General features: G+C 37.9%; 1 protein-coding gene across 3 annotated transcripts in view; it reads right to left on the bottom strand.

The window, feature by feature from the left end:
* The window catches only part of LOC134794643 (dynein axonemal heavy chain 2), a 158,543-nt gene that overhangs the window by 52,438 nt on the left and 86,281 nt on the right, over positions 1-19,824 (bottom strand). For all 3 annotated transcript variants that reach the window (XM_063766448.1, XM_063766447.1, XM_063766449.1), the window contains exons 38-50: positions 19,276-19,393; positions 13,082-13,218; positions 12,245-12,400; positions 11,753-11,955; positions 11,210-11,395; positions 10,607-10,771; positions 9,826-9,938; positions 9,587-9,732; positions 8,581-8,764; positions 8,334-8,452; positions 8,158-8,264; positions 6,495-6,656; positions 6,068-6,216 (exon numbers count right to left, since the gene is read on the bottom strand). In XM_063766448.1, coding sequence (XP_063622518.1) covers positions 6,068-6,216; positions 6,495-6,656; positions 8,158-8,264; positions 8,334-8,452; positions 8,581-8,764; positions 9,587-9,732; positions 9,826-9,938; positions 10,607-10,771; positions 11,210-11,395; positions 11,753-11,955; positions 12,245-12,400; positions 13,082-13,218; positions 19,276-19,393 — 1,945 coding nt within the window. The remainder of the gene's footprint in view (positions 1-6,067; positions 6,217-6,494; positions 6,657-8,157; positions 8,265-8,333; positions 8,453-8,580; positions 8,765-9,586; positions 9,733-9,825; positions 9,939-10,606; positions 10,772-11,209; positions 11,396-11,752; positions 11,956-12,244; positions 12,401-13,081; positions 13,219-19,275; positions 19,394-19,824) is intronic.

Consider the following 19,824-nt stretch of genomic DNA (forward strand, 5'->3'; position numbering starts at 1 on the left):
TTTACAATCAGGACATCCTCACTGCAATAAAAAAGAAATGTATAATATTTCCTGTGGTTGAAAATAATGGATTTTTTGTCCATGAATTAAGAACACAATTACAGTTACTACCAGGTAAGTAAATTATAACTCGATTATAACATTATTAGAATCCATATTGTTGCATCATCTTTCTTCCTATTACATCAGAGATTTTTTCCTATCATGATTCATGATATTATATTTCTTTCAGGTACAGGGACTACTACGGATAACAAATATGAAAAAAATGTACTTGTACTTGAATTCAAAATAAAAAAAATACTTAAATAAATGTTTTCATTTTATTTTAGGTAAAACCGGCCAAGTGCGAGTCGGACTCGCAAACGAAGGGTTCCGTACCATTATCTATAAAAAAGGGTCACCCATCCAAGTACTGACCCCGCCCGACGTTGCTTAACTTCGGTCAAAAATCACGTTTGTTGTATGGGAGCCCCACTTAAATCTTTATTTTATTCTGTTTTTAGTATTTGTTGTTATAGCGGCAACAGAAATACATCATCTGTGAAAATTTCAACTGTCTAGCTATCACGGTTCGTGAGATACAGCCTGGTGACATACAGACGGACGGACGGACGGACAGCGGAGTCTTAGTAATAGGGTCCCGTTTTACCCTTTGGGTACGGAACCCTAAAAGCTGTGAAAATCAGGTATTGAATATTTTTTTTGAAAACGTTGATAAAGTAATTTATTGATAGAGTCTGTGCGGAAAGAGAAGAGTCTTGAAATGTAGGGGAGCCCATACATTCTACGACTCTTCTCTTTCCGCACATACCCTAATACCAACTAATACTGAATATCTGGGGGAGCGGTGGTGGCCTAGCGGAAAGCGCGTGCGACTTGCAATCCGGAGGTCGCGGGTTCTAACTAGGGTTGCCAGATCGAAAGGCGCTATTATCGGGAAACAATATCAATTTTTCGGGATTTTGGGACTTAAGTCGGGAAAAAAAATACATTCAAATTAAAGTTATGCATTACGTGTGGTCAATTTCCAAACAAATTAAAAATAAGCATCGTAAAACCTCTATATAAAAAAGATAGCAAAGAAAATATCAACAATTATAGACCAATAGCACTTATTCCTAGTTTCTCAAAAATTATAGAAAAATGTATTTATAGCAGTGTATCAAACTACTTTGAAAGCAATAATCTATTTGCTAATGAGCAAAAAGGTTTCCGCAAAAGTATGTCGATTAATATGGCTATCTACGACTTAATTCAAACGTCCTAAAGAGTTTGGATAAAAAACGTCCAGTCTCTGCGTTATACATGGATATGTCGAAAGCGTTCGATTATGTTGACCATCAAATACTTTTGGACAAACTTTTTCGCTACGGAATACGTGGCAATGTCCATTCTTTAATAAAATCTTATTTAAGCGGTAGGAAACAAATCACTCAAATTAATAAACTGTGTCCTAAGTCGAAAATGGAACTAACATACTCATCAGATGTAAAGGAAGTTTCTTATGGTGTGCCACAGGGGAGCGTTCTAGGTCCCCTGTTGTTTCTCATTTACATCAATGATATGCCAAATACTATTGATCATCCAATGGTTCTTTTTGCTGACGACAGCACCATTATATTCTCTGGGAACATTTTGAATGCTTATGAGGCTGACATAAACAAAACATTAAGTAAAATTATAGATTGGCTAACGAATAATAACTTGAAAATTAATTTGGACAAAACAAAACTTATGACATTTAAACAACGGACTAATTATACACCTAATCTAAATGTAGCTTATAAGGGACAAAGAATTGATGAGACTGACATGACCAAATTTCTAGGATTGAATGTAGACGATAAGCTGACGTGGAAATATCAAATTGACTCTATATGTAAGAAACTAAACCAACATTCATATGCATTGTATAATTTAAGAAAAAGGGTGAACCCATCTGCAGTGCTTACCGCTTACCATGCCTTTGTAACATCCACTCTAAGATACGGCATAATTTTTTGGGGCAACTCTACAGACCGAGAAATGGCATTTCTAGCTCAGAAAAAGTGTGTAAGATCCTTGTGCGGTATTAGCTTTGAAGAATCCTGTAAGCCTTATTTTCAAAATCTCAAGATTCATAACTCTTCCTAGCCTATATATATTTGAAATGTGTGTTTTTGTAAAATGTAACTCCCATCTATTCTTAAACTTTAGAAGCTCACGATTACGGGGTAAAATATTACATTCTGTCATACCTACAACGATGCTATTCCAAAAAATGTGGTCGGAATGGCCCCAAGAATATTTAATAAAATACCACAAGACATTCAATTGCTAGAGCTCAACCAGTTTAAAAAAGCCTTGAAACTGTTACTGATTCGAAAGAGTTACTACTCAATAAAAGATTTTTTAGATGATAAGGACTTGTAAATACCTATTATATTTTGACATGCATGCTCTCAACATTTGTATGCCGTAAGGCGCCACATAGTGAAACTGACTGAACTGTACTGTAACACCCTATAACCTATGTTGGACAAATAAATAATTTTGTATTTTGTAAGTAATTGTATTAAAAACAAACGATTTTTTACATTATTGGCACTACGTCAGCTCGCTCGCTTGACGACAGTTCGGAACTTGAAATTATTGTTTTATAACGTGAAGCTGTTTTTCGGGACAATTTTCACTTTGTCGGGAATCGGGAACACATGCTAAAAATCGGGAGAATCCCGCCGAATCCCGACCATCTGGCAACCCTAGTTCTAAGCCCAGCTCGTACCAATGATATTTGGTACGAAATATCATTTGATACCTATTTACCGAAACCTATTTATATACCGATACCTATTTTTCGGTGAAAGAAAACAATGTGAGGAAACTGGACTAATCCCAATAAGTTAACTCTCTGGGTTGGAAGGTCAGGGCAGTCGCTTTCGTAAAAACTAGTGCCCATGCCAATTCTGGGATTAGATGCCAAGCGGACCCCACGCGAGGAAGAAGAGATTGAATATCTGGGAGACCGACCAAAGCTTAGAAAACATATAAAAACTCAAAAATGCGCGTTTTCTCACAGATCAGACCTAGCTAAGAGATCCAACCCCTTATAGCAAATTTCATTGAAATCGTTAGAGCCGTTTCTGATATCATCCAAATATATAAATAAAAATATATATATAATAATTGCTCGTTTAAAGGTAAGATAACACAAAAAGACTAAAATAAACAAAAAGAAATTACCTACTCGCACCAGTCTTGAACCCCAATCCTCTTGCACGTATTTCCACGAACATACCGTTACGCTATTGCAACATACTTACGTTGTGTGAAATTGTCTACTACAAGGATCACGGAAACACTGTTTGCATGTGTGAGTAATAGTAGGAAAAAGCGTGACAGCAACACTCCGTCGAATTAAAAAGGTGGTTTTTGCACAATGAAGTATTCAATGTTTATTTTAATAGTTCAATATTTATTTAAAGAGTGCGCGAAACATACTTTTAAGTATACAAATACCATGACCATTTCACAAAAAAATAAAACCTGAAAGTTTGCAAAAGTGGTGCCATCTAGCGAGAGTTAAGTTTTGAGTAACCTAGGCGAACCACCTTAACTAGAATAATCTTCATTTGGTTTGGTCGCATGCAGTAAATCAGCCATTGGTTTGCTGAAAAATGCCAATACCCGAAGTATTACCTTATGGAATATCTGAGGTCATTGAACCTCAATGCCGCTTATCTTCAATAGCAACCGAAATATATTATTGATAAGAAATAGACGATTTATACCATCTTAACCCCAAAATATTATTAGTTTATCCTAACTGTTCCATCATCATCATGCCTCATCATGTAACTTGACCACAAGGTACCTTTTCATTACATACAAATTATTGGTCTTTTTTAAGATTATTATGACGAAGAACTAATTAAATTGGGGGCAGTTTAATGTAAATTAATATTTTCTATTCATAAAAGATAAACTATAATATGATTGATATTTTGTAGTGATGTATTATTAGATTTATTTCCATAAGGTACCTTTTCGTAAATGTATGGAGCAAATACTGTTATTGTTATGTAAGTTTAAAGTGGCATAAGGGGTTAAATATAGTATTTAGTTGGGGTTTTAGGATTTATTTCATTTGAATGACAGAATTTCTTTCATATGTGCTCAGAAAAATTGATTGTGTGTCACATTAAAAGTAAAAATATTCAATTTTGTGATTTTATATGAAAAAGTCAGAAAATACATTTTCACCTCTAAATCGGTATTGTTTTTTGCTTAAACTGTCTGTCAGTGTCGTTTTCTAATAATAGATAAAATTTAAATCTTGAGAGCTCATTGCAATCAATCGTGAAAATGAAATAAAACTTTATTTTCAAGAGATTGGTTAGTATACACATAAATCAGTCGATATCAAAAGTTTCTATTTGCATTACAGAACAAGTCGCAATATTTTTTTAATCTCAGATATATAAGGCATTATTATTTGTAGTCAACTATGTAACTTACTTCAGGAACATAGTTTTTTAGGCGGCTAAACTTAAAACTTCTCTATCGTAAAGTTGCTCATTTCACAACATTATTTTCAAAAAATCATATCTCTGTAACTACGCAACCTAGAAGGTTGATCTTTTGTGTTATCGATAGCTTATTTATTGTAGATTACTGGGGTATGCATAACTCCATACCCGCCATAAGGTACCTTTGGCCGTGGGACGTCACATTTAGTGAATCTTGTTTAGTAGGGGTCGTACGTGACGTACTCAGACATTTTTATTCTAAATTAGGGGTGTATTCGTTACCAACCACGGTACAAATGTTAACTGTTTTCAGCATAAGACTCGTTCACGAAAAAAAAGTAGCCACCTAAAGTTGAGTCTTCTTAGGTATATAGAAACTTTTTGCTATGCTACTACCTGACATAACTACTAAGTATAATCAAGTTTAAGAAAAATATATATTAGTTGTCATTGAGTACATACAATCAAAATGCCGAGAATAAATGAAAATATTCGTAAACTAATTATAGTCGCATATTGTAGAGAAAAGGGTATTTCGATGCGGCAACTCGCAAAACGATATAAAATATCCAAAGACGGTGTGCGAAAAGTTATAAATAAGTTTGGTCAGTTTAATATGCTAGAGGTGATCTGCCAGGTCGCGGCCGCAAAAAATGCTGCGTGAACCCAAAATTAGACGCGGCAATAGTGGACTTGTTTTGCCAAAATCCATCGGCCTCTACCCGAGATGCAGCCAAAAAGCTGAAGACTTCAGTTGGAAACGTGGTAAATTCCAAAAAAAGAAATAATTTACAAACCCGAATAATACAAAAAATCCCAAAAAGGACCCCTGCCCAACTCGGAAGAGCGAAATCTCGAGCTAAAACTTTGAACAAATTTTTATTTCAAAATCGCGACCGATGCATTTTAATGGATGACGAAACCTATGTAAAAAAAGATATGAGAACCTTACCGGGGCCTCAGTTTTATACATGTGCTGCTGCTGGCGAGGATGTTTCGGAAGAGCATAAGTCCGTGGCTTTTGAAAAATTCGCCCCTAAAATCTTACACGGAAGGGTCCCAACTGTCCGACTCCGATTTGATTATTTATTTTGATATATGTTATAGAGTAGTCTAAAATAACGGACACGTATTTTTTTAGCTGCCCAAACTCAACCTGTTAGGAGAAAATGGCCTTCAAAGTACTGAAAATTGACCAAACCTTCTAGACACGGCGGGGGACTTGGTTTTTGTTTTATATAGTGTAACAAATGCCACCATTGGCAACAAAGTTTGACTGGCGATCATCATACGGATATGCACGTGCACAGTGCTCGTGAATTTACCCATCTTACTTCCAGGCGGCGTAGCACGTAGCACGGTCGCGTTTTTATCGTTTGTCACCATACCATGTCACGTTCTAACAAGTATGTAAGTGCGAAAGTGACGCGCATAGTGATAGTCGATAAAAATGGAACCGTGCTGCGCCCGCAGATCTCAATATATATTATCATTTATCAGACGCTTCGATCTAAATACTTAGCTAAGGAAAAGGTAAGCAAAACTAATTAACGCACCAATCCCGACACACAACATATTCCCCCTGGGCTGCGAGATGACCCGGACGATCCTCACAATATGCTCTATGGCGTCTTTGAACAGCACCAGATCCATCTTCACCACGCCTGGACAGCTGTTGTATTCCTCCATCTGGTTTGCTATGTACCTTGGGCGTAACGATATAAACTCAGTAAAACTCATACGTGCTAAACCTAATTGAGTGGCTTCTCTTTATTCAGGTTCGTTGCTTTTTGGAGTAGATAATACGATTCATGGCCAGGACTATTAAAGTTCGACTCTAGGTACTCACGAAATGTAGTACAGTGGAACCTCGATAGCAAGGATCTCAAGGGAAACGCCTAAAAGTGCGTGTTAAGGAGGTTTCGTCTTATAGAGGGCATCGACTTTTTAATTTTGTTACATAGGTTTCGAGTTACATCTTACTTTCTCAAAGCTTCGGGATCAGCCAGATCGTCATAGACTTCGAATGGGTTGAGGAAGTGGCCGAAGATGGGTGCGGTCTTGCTGGGGCACACGGCGTGGAAGGTCATCTCAAAGTGTTTGCCCAGCTGGTCACCCATGTGCGTCATGAACCAGTCGCGATCCCTAGAACCGTACACAACTATTATAACGAGGCTCACGGCTTGCAAGGTTGGCTCGAGTGTGTCAATTATTATGTCAGTTTCTAACAGAAGACAGGAGGACATTTCTATAACTAATGCTAGGCACTCGGTATATAATCAAGAAGTAAGGTAAAGGGCCCCTGTTTCGGCAGGTTAAGGCTCTTGAGAATTTGTATATTTTTTTAAATATTACTAAGCATATCATTACCTTGAAAGCTTTTGAATAAGTTATATTAGTTCTTTGTTGATAATTTAATGTATAAACTGTAGGGTTTTAGTTGAAACTTTATTTTATATGAATTTTGTCGTGAACCTCTTATTTGGCTCCCATTTCGTGATACAAATTTAGGTCAGCTCCTAAGTTCGTGAATTCGTGTCCCCTGTTTCGGCATAAAGTTTTCTTAGAGTAATTGGTGATAATTTGCTGATAATCATTTATATTTAACGGTCTTACCTACTTACGAATAATTGTATGGTCAAATTAAAAATAATATTTAAAAAAATAATTATTTGAGAGCTAGCTTAAAGTTTTTTGTACTCGTCGTCTTTAATGGTTGAATTAAGACTTTGTAAACCATATGGGTACTTTAATACGTGATTAAGAGCCAAACTATTTAAATAATTAAAATAAAAATAAAAATTAAAATTATTTACAAAAAATAATTTACTATCTTATACGTTAAATATAAACATACACAAAAATAAATCAAATAAATTGAATAATAAATAAAATTGTGCTAGTAGTTAATATGAGAATATACGTGGAATATACCTTAAAATTTTTAACTCGGGTCACATTCAAACTCGTTTTATGAGAATTCTAGTGTAAAAACATATACCGAATTTGGCTCATACGAAACTTCATGAAATACATTAATTGTTTACTAATTTTTTTTTTTAATTATCTTCGTTGTTATATTTAAAAACAAGCACTCAAAATGTATCTAGAAAATCCTTGATTCGTTAGTGGCACGAAATAGGAGACACACGAAAAATAAAATGACCGCTATTTCGTGAGTCGATTTATTGCAATTTTAAGTTATTTCTATGCATATATTCAATCTTTTTTCTTATCAAATCAATTACTAAGGAACCCACAGAAACACTCCCAAAAACTTTTATTCGAATGGGTTTAGCTTTTCCTTCCTATAAGCTTAACAAGTGAGAGCGCGCACCTTACGCCTAAAAAAAGTGCACGCATACAACACAGCTGTTCGCGGCCCTCTGACAGTTTCGACCGTCGTATTACTCTCAGTTTAATTACTAAAATATTGGTTATTACTTTATTGAAGAGATTAAATAATACAGATTTTTTTCATATGTATAATTAGAATAAAAAATAATTGAATTCCTTATTATTTGCGCCAGAAACAAAACTAACGAAATAACGTACTAACACGAACTTGGGGCCGTTTACCTTATGTAGAAGATATTAATAATAAAACTTGCAAAATTATACAGTATAATCTATAATATCTATACACCTTTCTTCTGTCAGGCGATCTCCAAAAACTCTAAAACACTCGCATGTCCACAGTCGCAGGAAACTTTTTTTGGTGTTCTGATAATCTTTATTACTTCTCAACAGACCCTGAAAACATGTTATATCTTAATTATTTGTTAAATTATCGCGTCAGCGGGTCTCATGTTAAGACCTTACCTGAAATATTTTGGAGATGTCTCGTAAATTGAAGAGATAATGCATCTTACTCGGAGTCGGCAGTAACTTCGCCACAACATTGTTAAACACGTCTATTGTCGCAACTAGCACTCCTTTACCTAAAATAAAAAGCAAGCAGTAATGAGTAAAAAAAAAAAAACATTTATAAAGATCACAATAGCGACGAGCGAAGCCCTCTCAACAACATGTCCCAAGAAATACCAAGATGAGATGAAACTACAATTACCGACACCCTTCGTCTCCTCGTCAAACTCCTGCATATGCTGCGACAGCATGGTGCCAAATATTTTAATAAGCTGCTGCTGCGTGGGAGCGGTGAGGTAGAACGCGTGGAAACAGGACAGCAGCCGCGGGGGAAGGGGCGAGCGTGCTCCACCCGGAGGACCTGCAGCGCCGCACAGCACCATTCCCTAAGATCATAGGTGACATACACGAAGTGATCACTTACATAAACCATACGAGACGAACCGCGCTCACCGCACACTGGCGCTCTACAAACCTAAGGCAAGAACTTACAATAGGTACAAGCCATTCACAAGCCCATTGCATAAGGATCGCTAACTGCTCGTTGTGCATTTGGTAATACAATATCACACCTCGGACACTGGCGATCAAATGTATGAAACAAACTCGTTCCTACGCACACTGTCTAAGCTCGTGTAGGTGAACGCGTACCTTGCTTGTGTGAGTGAGATAAGACGTGCTAGGGTTCCCGCCATTTTGTTGTCAAGTTCGATGACCTCAATGACTCAAAACTCATTGCGCGTATTAGGAAGAAATAAGAATCGTTAATTATGCTGTAAGGTGGGTATCTAAGCTCGATTTATACAATAGTTTCCTATTTTGAATCAGTTTAAACGAAGTAACAAAATTTTTGTAAGGAAATTCAGGCCACAAAAATATTACGTAAGTTGAAAACATGATTTTATGTTCAGATATTGTGTTGTTTTCAGTGTGATCTGATAGGTTTTGTAAATATTTGTTTAATATTTGAATATTTTACGTGGCCTCCGCTCTGCGCACCGCGTCGTCGCGTCCTTGCCAGCCGGTAACTGTGAGGTAACCGAGAGCGGGTGGGCGGCACTTTCAACGGGAGGCAGGGAGTGTCCATACTGTACGTTAGTACTATTTATTATACTGTGACAATATACAGCGCGCGTTCAATGTACGAGTGAGACATGGACGCATTTTACATGAAATGAAAAGCTGGCTGTCTGTACAAGTTGTCTTACTCTGACATTCTTCCTCCACTGTTTATCCCGATCAAACCAATAACCATAGTCGTGCCACAGCCGGACCAGCTCGAGCGGCGGTTGCGAGCCGTACTCGTCGCGCACCGGCATGTTGATGTCGTCCATGAATGCGATCATCTTCTTGCCTAAGCAGAACACGCTATACTTAGTTAGTTATTTCAAGTCTACGACTCTACGTTGAGCAGGCAAGTTTAGACATAAATTTAAACGTTACTTACCACCAGCAGGCACATAGTTCCCTTTGGTTCGCTTCTCAAGCCTCGCCTCGATGATGTCCTGCACATTAGCAGCTGTTGTCTGAGCAGACATGTTTATGACTTGCTGGCTATATCTAAAGGGCAACAATAACATTCAGTAAACATGGCCCGAGTCGAACGTGCTTTGACATATTAAAACAAGTTATCAGAATTGTTCAAAGTTCAGTAATACCTAGTTATTTACGATACCTACAAGTGTGGAAAGTAGGAAATTCGAGTTGCATATTACCTATTCGCACGTGTATCGTACAGTACTTATGGCCCTTTAAACTTTCGACATAGGCACGGAAAGTGCTCATTCTATGTATGTATTAACACCTATAGTAGCACCATATGTACCTACTGTAAATACTATAGAATGAGAGCAAAGTACTTAGGTATGATCAAAGAGTTAGCAAGCACTTTGGTGCCAAGATTAAGCTTGGATTAAGTAGGTTATGTAATATAATTAAATATAGGTATATGTATATAGACATTATTTTGAAAGCAATACCTAAGCATATCTGATGAATGAAAATTGGTAAGTCACATCTTGCAGCATCTACAAACGAATCAACAAAACTTTCATACAATCTGGTAACAGGTTTTACTATATGATTTATACTACTCTTAAGGTCGGTTGCACCAAACCATCTCACCGCTAAATTTTATTGTATGGGAAGTTTCACAAATCTCTGCTGCGTCACGTTGATCACACTGTTAACTGTGGTTGGTGCAACTGGCCCTTAATCTAACCACTTACATAGTAGGATCTAAACTGGCCAAGGTGCCCTGGATGAGGAAAGTCTTGCCGGTGCCCGTGGGTCCGCCCAGGAGCACCCCGTAGCCGGCCTTCAGCATATCCAGAGCCACCAGCTGCACGCGGATAAACTCCACCGTCGGCACCAGGATAGTGTGGAAACCAGCGCTGTTTGGAAATATTGACACTTTATTTACCTTACGGTTAAGATTTGTGACAAGTAAAATAGGTACCTGCTGTACACATGAGATATCTTGGTAGTTTTAGAATTTTAAAACTAACACCAGAAGCTAAAACCAAACACAGAAGCTACTCTTTTAAAAATAAATAAAAATGTTGTAGCATGAATCGTTTTACCTAGTAAAAACTAGGTGTCAATTTAAAGTTTATTTTACTAACGACTATCTTCAAAATAACCCCGAGAAATACTCCCGAGGCACAAACTATCACTATACCTACTGGTTCTGTACGTATGTCTGATACTTTCACGTTTATAACAATAGAAGGGATTTAAATAAATAAATAAATATTAGGGGACATTTTACACAGATCAACCTAACGAACGTGACGGGTAAACTCATACGATACATAATGGAGGCTGTTTACGCAGGGTTGTATCTCCAGTTGTCCGGTAGCCGGTCTTCCCATGGCTTGAACTGACGCAATCGCTCATCCACGTAATAATCGTAGACGGTATCTTTCAGCGGGAATATGCCTTCGTGCTCGCGCACCCAATTGTCCAGCTTGCGACGAGGCTCCTCTTCCAACGTGGCGCAGATGGACCAGATCATTCTGTCAAATGAGAACAATGAACACAGATTAATGACTTCGATTCATGTGAAAAAGTTTTTGAGAAGTATAAGGCAAGCTTAATAGCCACTACAAACGAAACCCCTCTATACACCCGCGTCAGGATGTTGAGGAATTGTTGTCGAAAGATTCTGAAAGGATTTAAGCCCTCATCGCCCTCCTCGTCGCCCTGTGGCTGGGCGGGCGCTGGCTGCAGCCCCAGCAGACGGCACATGGAGCGCACGCCCGTCAGCTACTGCCCCCGCATACGCTCTGCCATCAGGAGCAGCCGCCTCAGCCAGCGCCGGCATTACGATATTCAGGAAATGTCACGGGAGAAGATTCTGGAAGAGTCCTTACGCAAAAAGGAACCGCATCTTGGAGAAGCCCTCGTTGCTCTCCTCGTCGCCCTGCGGCTGAGCGGGTGGCGGCAGCAGCCCCAGCAGGCGGCACATAGAGCGCACGCCCGTCAGCTCCTGCCCGCGCACGCTCTGCCCCTCCACCAGGTGCAGCCGCTTCAGCTCAAGCACCGGCGTCAGGATGTTCAGGAAATGTTGCCGAAGCTAGTATAAAAGCAGGCGAATTGACGTCAAATTAGGCATAAACAGCTGAAAGCCGCTCGCGTTAGCCTTCCTTAATCTTCTAGTTCTACTAAAGAAGACTTCGAAAGAGGTCAGACAGAAGCCATGACTCAGGAGTTTTTTTTACCACCGAAACTTATAATTTAACAGAACTGAGGTCAGAAGATTCACTGAAGCATACAACAAGAGACAAGGAGTAAGTAAGTGATCTGGAGCATGGACATCTTAAACTATGATTTTTTAGAATTTTATGAAATCCTTGTTGACTTACAAATTCCTTGTACTCGGGATCGCTGATGGTGTCGAGCCATGAGTTGACGAAGGGCCACCAACCCCAATCCTTGTAATCATTGTAGACCATTCCGTTGCGCGACACCGTGGCTGGAGACGCCACCGCAAGGTCCAAAGTTTCGATTAAAAGGGACACCTGAAACAAACTCAGCTTTGGTATGTATATTTAATCGATATAGGTACAATAATAGTGCACGGCCACTTGCAAAATGTATTCTAAAAGACGGCGACTTCTAAAAGTTTCCTGAATAATCACTCGACTTGCGTACCTTGTAGGTACGACGGACAATATTTTTTTCCTATCCTCGTAAGGCCCAAGGTCCTACCACAGACAAAACATCCTCCAGACTGAGCATAGTCGCGCTACCCCCTCTGTCACGCATACGGTAATTTTACTCCATGTTCGAGTCGAAAGTGTCTTTGTGTGACGTCCGTGTCTTTGAACGGACCAATCACGGCACGGGACTTCGCTCACCTCGTCCCGCGCACCCTCGCATTTTTGGCATCATCGGTTGCATGAAATAATTGCTCTAAACTCGGTCTAGAGGATTCCTAGTCTATGGGTCCTACCTAAAGTACTTATTCAGTTCGATGAAATGTAAATCATATTCAATTGGAACAGAGTCGCATTTGTTTTGTTTCGTTCAATTGTTAAACAAAACCAACATCAACTCTAATATTCCCTGCACTAAAGGTTAAAATTTCTGTGGCAAATTATGGGTTTTTCATTTGTATGGCTGGGCCTTAGGAGGCTATACAAGCAAGATAAGCATTATTTTACAGAATGGCCTGGAGATAATAGTTATACATTTCTTACTTGAGCAGGCATAGAGATCCGTTCGCTGTTGACAAGCGTGAGTAGCTTATTGTCGTCCATCACGGAATTAAGGTTCTCGATCCAGATGGCGTCCACGGGCCCATCGAATATGATCCACTTCAGGTCGGGGGTATCCTCTGTTTGCACAAGTTTTCGTATTAAATTAGTTATAACTTTAAATCCACGGAACAACGGATCTATTATCCGCAATGCCACGCATTAATGAATTTTACAGTACATATGGTCCTACTTTCCCGCACTAGTGCGGGAAACAGCACTTTCCGTGCATATGTCAAAAGTTTAAAGGGCCATATGTTAAGTAAAACGTTGTATGATACACGTGCAAATAAGTAATTCGCAACTCGTGTCGATTTATTCCTCTTTTCCGCACTTTTATCGTAAATAACTATTATGAGACGGTCGTAATAATTATACCATTACTATTTTGTGAAGGATGCAGTCGAACATGTGTATGGTGGATAATTATTTAGGTAAGTATGTCATATCCCAAAAAAGGTGAAATCCATGAGATTCGATGTAAAATTGGCATTGGAATCGTCTACCTAATCGATGGGCAGAATTATGATGGACAGGCTAAATTAATATTTTTCGTTTCTCCTCGTTACTCTGTAGATATAGTCGTATCATCGAGAGCGTGGAATTGCATATGTAGTAGTATTGTTTGTTTACAGGCATTCTATATTTGAATTTTCTATTTTCTTGTACTATCAGCATACAACCACTACAAATGCAATTCCATCTTCTCGATAATTCAACTATACCTACGGTCGAAAGTATTAATTTATTAATTTTCCATTTCGTACCTTATCACAGTGACAATACGAAAGTCGCTAGAGGCCTCATACTATTGTCACTGTGACAAGATACAAAATGGGTCATAATAGGGGGTATTACTGCAATATTCTGCCGCCAGAGTGCAGCACTAGCACCTTTAGTAAACCATAGAGTAACTTATACATACTGTCCCCTAAACTGTTTTTTGACAAGTTTCCAAACAGACAATCAAATATGACACTGATGCATCAAGGCGGTTTACCTACCGGGAAACGCAAAAATCGAATTTTAGTTATCTGCCTCTTTATCGCTCGAATACTGAAGAGTGATAGAGAGGTTAGATAACGAAATTTCGATTTTCTTGTTTCGCGGTAGACCCCAGATTGTGATGGATTGTGGTAGTGGCGCCCCCTACGCAGAGTTTCGCGTTATATTCCCTATTTATGACTCATAAAATAAAACCTTTGATTGTATTGATAGAGAGATCTTTATTTTGCATCCAATGTACATATTTATATTACATACAAGTAAACTGCATAGTAACATACAGGCACATGGACCCTGGTAGGGTATCGCAAAAATATTTGTAACAAATCAAATTATAAATTTTATGTGACAAGCATAACATGACTTAAAGTAAATTAAGAGTAGGTAACAATTAGGAGTACTTAATCAATTTAATATTTTTTAACTAAAATGTGTTTTCGTACTTACATATACTTATAATTATAAGAAGTTATCTTCCATAAACTCAGATATACTGTAGTAGCACTTTTCGACCAGCTTACTTTTTAGATTTGTTGCAAATTGGTTGTATGATGTTTTTAAATAAGCGGGAATTTTATTGTATATTTTAATAGCCCTGTAATAGGGGCCGTTTTTGTAGATCTCTAGTATCGGCTCCGGTAGTTCTAAAAACTGTTTGCGTCTGGCATTTTGGCAAAATTTAAAAAGATGTATATTTTTGTGGACGAATATGGCTACTTCTAAAATGTAAAGAGAGGGGAGGGTTAAAAGTTTCAGATTTTTAAAATAAGGTCTACAGCTATTTGGTTGGTGGATATTGGCTAGGATTCTGACACATTTTTTCTGCATTACAAAAAGTTGCTGAATATCGGTGCTATGGCCCCATAATAGGATACCATAACGCAGCCATGCAACTGCCTGTGAATGGTACACTGCTAACGCGCATTCGAAGCTGGTACTGCTTTTTAATATGCTCAAGGCATAGGTAAACCGCGACAGTTTGTTTTTTAATTTTTCTATCTGACCTTTCCAGTTTAAATGACTATCCAATGTGATGCCCAGTAGACTGCAATCAGTAACCTCTTCGATGTTTAGATTTGTTGACACAGAATGTAGGTTTAGGGGTTGTTTCTGTCTAGGTCGGAATTGAATTATTTTGGATTTGTCGTTGTTAGTTAGTAGGTTGTGGTCCTGGAGCCAATGCGTTACTGAATTAAATGTTTGTTCTATATAAGAGTTGCAGTTATTGTCTGGACATTGAAATAATAGAGATATGTCATCGGCAAATATTATTATCTTGTGAGTTGTGATTTTTGGAAGGTCGTTTATGTAGATCAGAAACAATACGCATCCTAGCACACTTCCCTGGGGTATTGAGTTGTCCACATTTAGTATATTGGATTTTACACGTTCTAGTTTTCCAGATTTGTTATTTATATGTTCTGTTTCGACATATTGCTGTCTTGTTGTAAGATAAGATTTCTTCCATTTATGTGCCCTACCGCGTATGCCGATTACATTTAACTTATTTAGTAAGATTGTATGTGAAACTCTGTCATATGCCTTCGACATATCTAACAGTAGTCCCACTGCATGTTTTTTATTTCTCAAGTATTCTACGACTGTTTGGATATAATTGTAGGCTGCAAGAACAGTGGAATGTTTTTTTCTAAAAGCGTATTGGTTCTGATCTAGCAGATGGTATTTTTCTAAAAAAGTATATATGCGATTTGACATACATTTTTCAAAGATCTTTGATATGACGGGGAGAAGCGCTATAGGTCTAAATTGAGCAGGGTTTTCACCTTTTCCGTTCTTCTTTAAAATGGGTTTTATTTTAGCTATTTTCAATTTGTCCGGGAAGCTGCTTTCGTCAAAGGATTGGTTGATTAATTTAGTAATGGGGTGTGTGAGTTCATTTATACAGGCTTTTATCAGTATTGAGGGGATTTCATCTACGCCGCAACTTATTTTGTTTGGTAAGTTTTGTATAATTGTGTATACTTCTTTTTCAGTTACCGGCTCTAAATACATAGAATTTACAGAAGATTGGATCGCAGGTCGGCCAACAGCGGCGGTGGCGGCAGCCCCACTGCTGCTGCCATCTGTTGGGGATTTTCCAACGGAGGCATAGAAATTATTGAATACATTTACAATTTTCTTAGGGCATGTCTCTAATTTATTATTTATTGTTAGTTTTATATTTTTATGATTTTTTATATTATTTTTCTTGGTTACCTGTTTTACTATATTCCACATGGTTTTATTTTTGTTATTTGAAGTTTTCATTTGCTGTACAAAGGTAAGTTTCTTAGATTTACTAACACATTTCTTAAGAATTTTTGTGTAATTTGCGCAATGTTTTTTCAAAATACCACTATTTGATTGATTCACAATGGCTTTTAATTGCCTCTTGTGTTTGCAAGCCGTTTTTATTCCTGTTGTTAGCCAATACTTTTGTGATTTATTCTTAATTATGATTTTTTTTAGTGGAATGTAAGTATTTAGTAATTGAGTTAATATGCTGTCAAAAATATTATAATTTTCATTTACGTTATTTTCAATTTTAAGGCTTTCGCTCCAGTTGATTGTAGATACAGCTAATTTAAATGCCGTTATGTTAGACTGTTTGAAAAATCTCTTCCGATCATGGATTGGTCTGCATTCTGGAGGGTTTAATTTAAAAGTGTATAGTAAGCTTTTGTGGTCTGAAATTCCTAAGTCTTCTATTTTTATATCAAAGTGTTTGTTGTTTGTAAAGATTAAATCTATACAAGTAGAGCTCTGGTAAGTTTCTCTAGTAGGCTGGTTTATTATTTGGTGAAGGTTGAATTCTAACATGAGATTCATTAATCTGCGGTAATTACTGCAATTTTCTGTCTTATTTATATTAAAAATCACCTACTATAGCAATGTGTTTTTTACTTTTCGCTTTAATTTTATTTAGGATATTAGTCAATATTTCAAAGAAAGTTTCAATCTCGCGATCCGGTCTATATATAGCTATTAAGAGTACATCTGGCTTTATTTCAACGGCACAACACTCTATAACACACTCCACTGAGAGGTCCGCGATGTCCGGCATCGCGTTGTACGGTACTCCGTCCCGCAGCAGGATCGCAACTCCGCCGCCACGGTGGCTGCGACGATTGAAGCTGGCGGCAACGGTGTGATGGTCAATGTGTATCAAGTCCTTCTGTTCCTCGGTGATCCAGGTTTCTAGTAGGCACAAAGCCTGATATTGTTTTTGTAATTGTAGACTTTCAATGATATGAGTTTTATTTTTCAGGCTTTGTGTATTTTGTACTAAGATGTTGAAATTAGTGACGAAAGGAACGGTTAACGTTTAAGTTCTCTGTTCTGTTACCTGCATTCCCGTCTTGTAGTGTTGGTTGATTTATGGTACCTGGAGCTGGATAATCAGGTGTTTGATATCCCGTTGCGTGTGGCGGTACATGAGGGCACTCCTTTCCATTTATTATTAATTTATTATTACGAATTATCGCATGCTTTCCTTCTCGCCGGGCGTCCCGGAGAGCATTAGCTAAATGTCGTCTTTTTTTTAAAGAATCCTCATCCAGATACTCCGTTATTGATAAGCCCGTATTTTTGAAATACTCGCTGTTTTGTAACAAATACTTAGACATGCTCTTACTCAAGAGTTCAACGACTAGGGGTCTTTTATTTCCTCTTCTGCCTACACGTCGCGTATCTTCAATATAACCATATAAGTTAACATTCATTATGTCTCGGAATATATTTATCAGTCTTCCCTGGACATTTGATTCTGTTTCTCCGTACATCTCCTCAAGGCCGTGAAGTACAATTTTTTTATCAGTATTTTCAGCTGGTATACTAGTTAGGCGTTTGTCATTATTTAGAGATGATTGTATGGCTTTTAGGTCCATTTCAAGTTTCTTGTTTTCAGATTCTAAAGTTTGAATTTGTTTGGTTAGTTTTGATAGGTTTTGCTTCATTTCGGTCTGTTCTAAAGTTATAGCATGAGTACGTTGTAGAATTCGTTCTTCAAAGCTGTTTATTGCTGTATTTATTTCACGCTGGATAATTAATTCCATATCAGCGATAATGTTTTGCTTATTCTGCTTGAGTGTCTCGTTCAATATTTTTTTGAATTCATCTAGGCACAAGACATTTGTTGGGTTTTGAGGGATAAGGGCTGGTGGTGATAGGGTACTGGCATTCATGGCATCTCCTGATATATTACGGTCATTTAGGATCTGGTCATCTACATCTGAAGACTCACTGTCTTTGTGTCTTGCTGGTTTGTTTAGAGTAGAACGGGGCCGCAATGACATATTTAAGGTAGATTCCAGGTTTTGAATAGGTGTTCTACATTGTGCCGAAGTTTTAGGTTTAGGTATTTGCGATCTAGGCAGTGTGTTTGATTTTTCCATTTTTTTGGGTTTCGATAGGCACGGCTTACATATCCAATTATTTTTATGCTCCTTAGTCATAGTATTGTAAAAGCGCTGACTAGATACGTTAGCGCAATCTATGTCATAGTTTTTCTTGCATATCGAGCAAATTAAATATTCTCTATTTGATATTACAACTTCACATCTTACGCAAACCGACATCTTCTGGATGTAATTTGAAACGCCAGTCTAGACTAGTTCTCGTCAGCCTTAAAAGATGGCGCTGCACGTCGAAAACCGTATTCCGCGCTTGGGGGTCAATGTCCGGTGTGCCGCGACGCGCGTAACGATACAATTTTCGGAGCGGCAGTTACAAAGTTTTTGAATTTTGAGGTTAAAGATTTATATCATAAAAGCGCGTAATAACACTGTATGTTCACCCGAAATGAAAGTGATAGAAAGGGCACTTATTACACTGAAAATAATTGTCTAAGAATGTTTGTTTTATTAAGAATAAGCACGATAATTGTCCAAAAACTTTGATTTCACAGGGCACTTTGTTTTTCAGATATTAGTCTGTTTTGCAGCTATATATTCACTTGTCCACATTTGTGCTACGTATTTATTGTTTATAATACACTTTAAACACTACGAAATACGCGAAAATCCATTTTTTATATTTGATTTACTTTATATTACGCGGGAGGTTGTTGTCATGAGGAGGGGGCTTAATACTCACTGGCGTCCACTCCTCACTTCACTCATGATTGAAGGTACCTTGGCAAACGGTGCGCATAATGCTACTCAGCACGCCGTCCTTCCACTCGCCCGTACCCAGGTTGTACTCGCCGTACAGCTCGCCGAGCGTCAGAGCCTTTGGGTTCATGGGTTGCACCTACAACAGATCCACAACTCAATACTCTTTCCTTACTTCCGTTCTGTCGCTCCTTCGGGTAGAAAACTCAAGTGTTATCAGAAACCACTTTGAAAAGCAATAAAAATGTAGGTATTGTCTAATTTATGCTGTACCTATTTAATATTTTAAACTTTCAGATTTATCCTCGTCTTAAAGCATTTAGTAACTGGAGACGCCTTGGCTGTCATTCTCTGTACAAAAGTCTGCCGATTTTTGCGGGGGAGGGGCACGTCAAATGTATGGCTATTTCTACATGATTTGTACGTAACGTACAAATAGCCATGTCAGATAAACGTCAGTCCATACAAAAGTTTGCACAATTGTGCAAGGTTTTCGACAGAGGGGTAAGCTCTTAAAGGCGACTCCGGTTATTAAATGCTCTAAGATCCTCATACATTGTAACCGCAGGG

Source organism: Cydia splendana, chromosome 1, assembly GCF_910591565.1.
Source record: "Cydia splendana chromosome 1, ilCydSple1.2, whole genome shotgun sequence".
NCBI classification, from domain to species: domain Eukaryota; kingdom Metazoa; phylum Arthropoda; class Insecta; order Lepidoptera; family Tortricidae; genus Cydia; species Cydia splendana.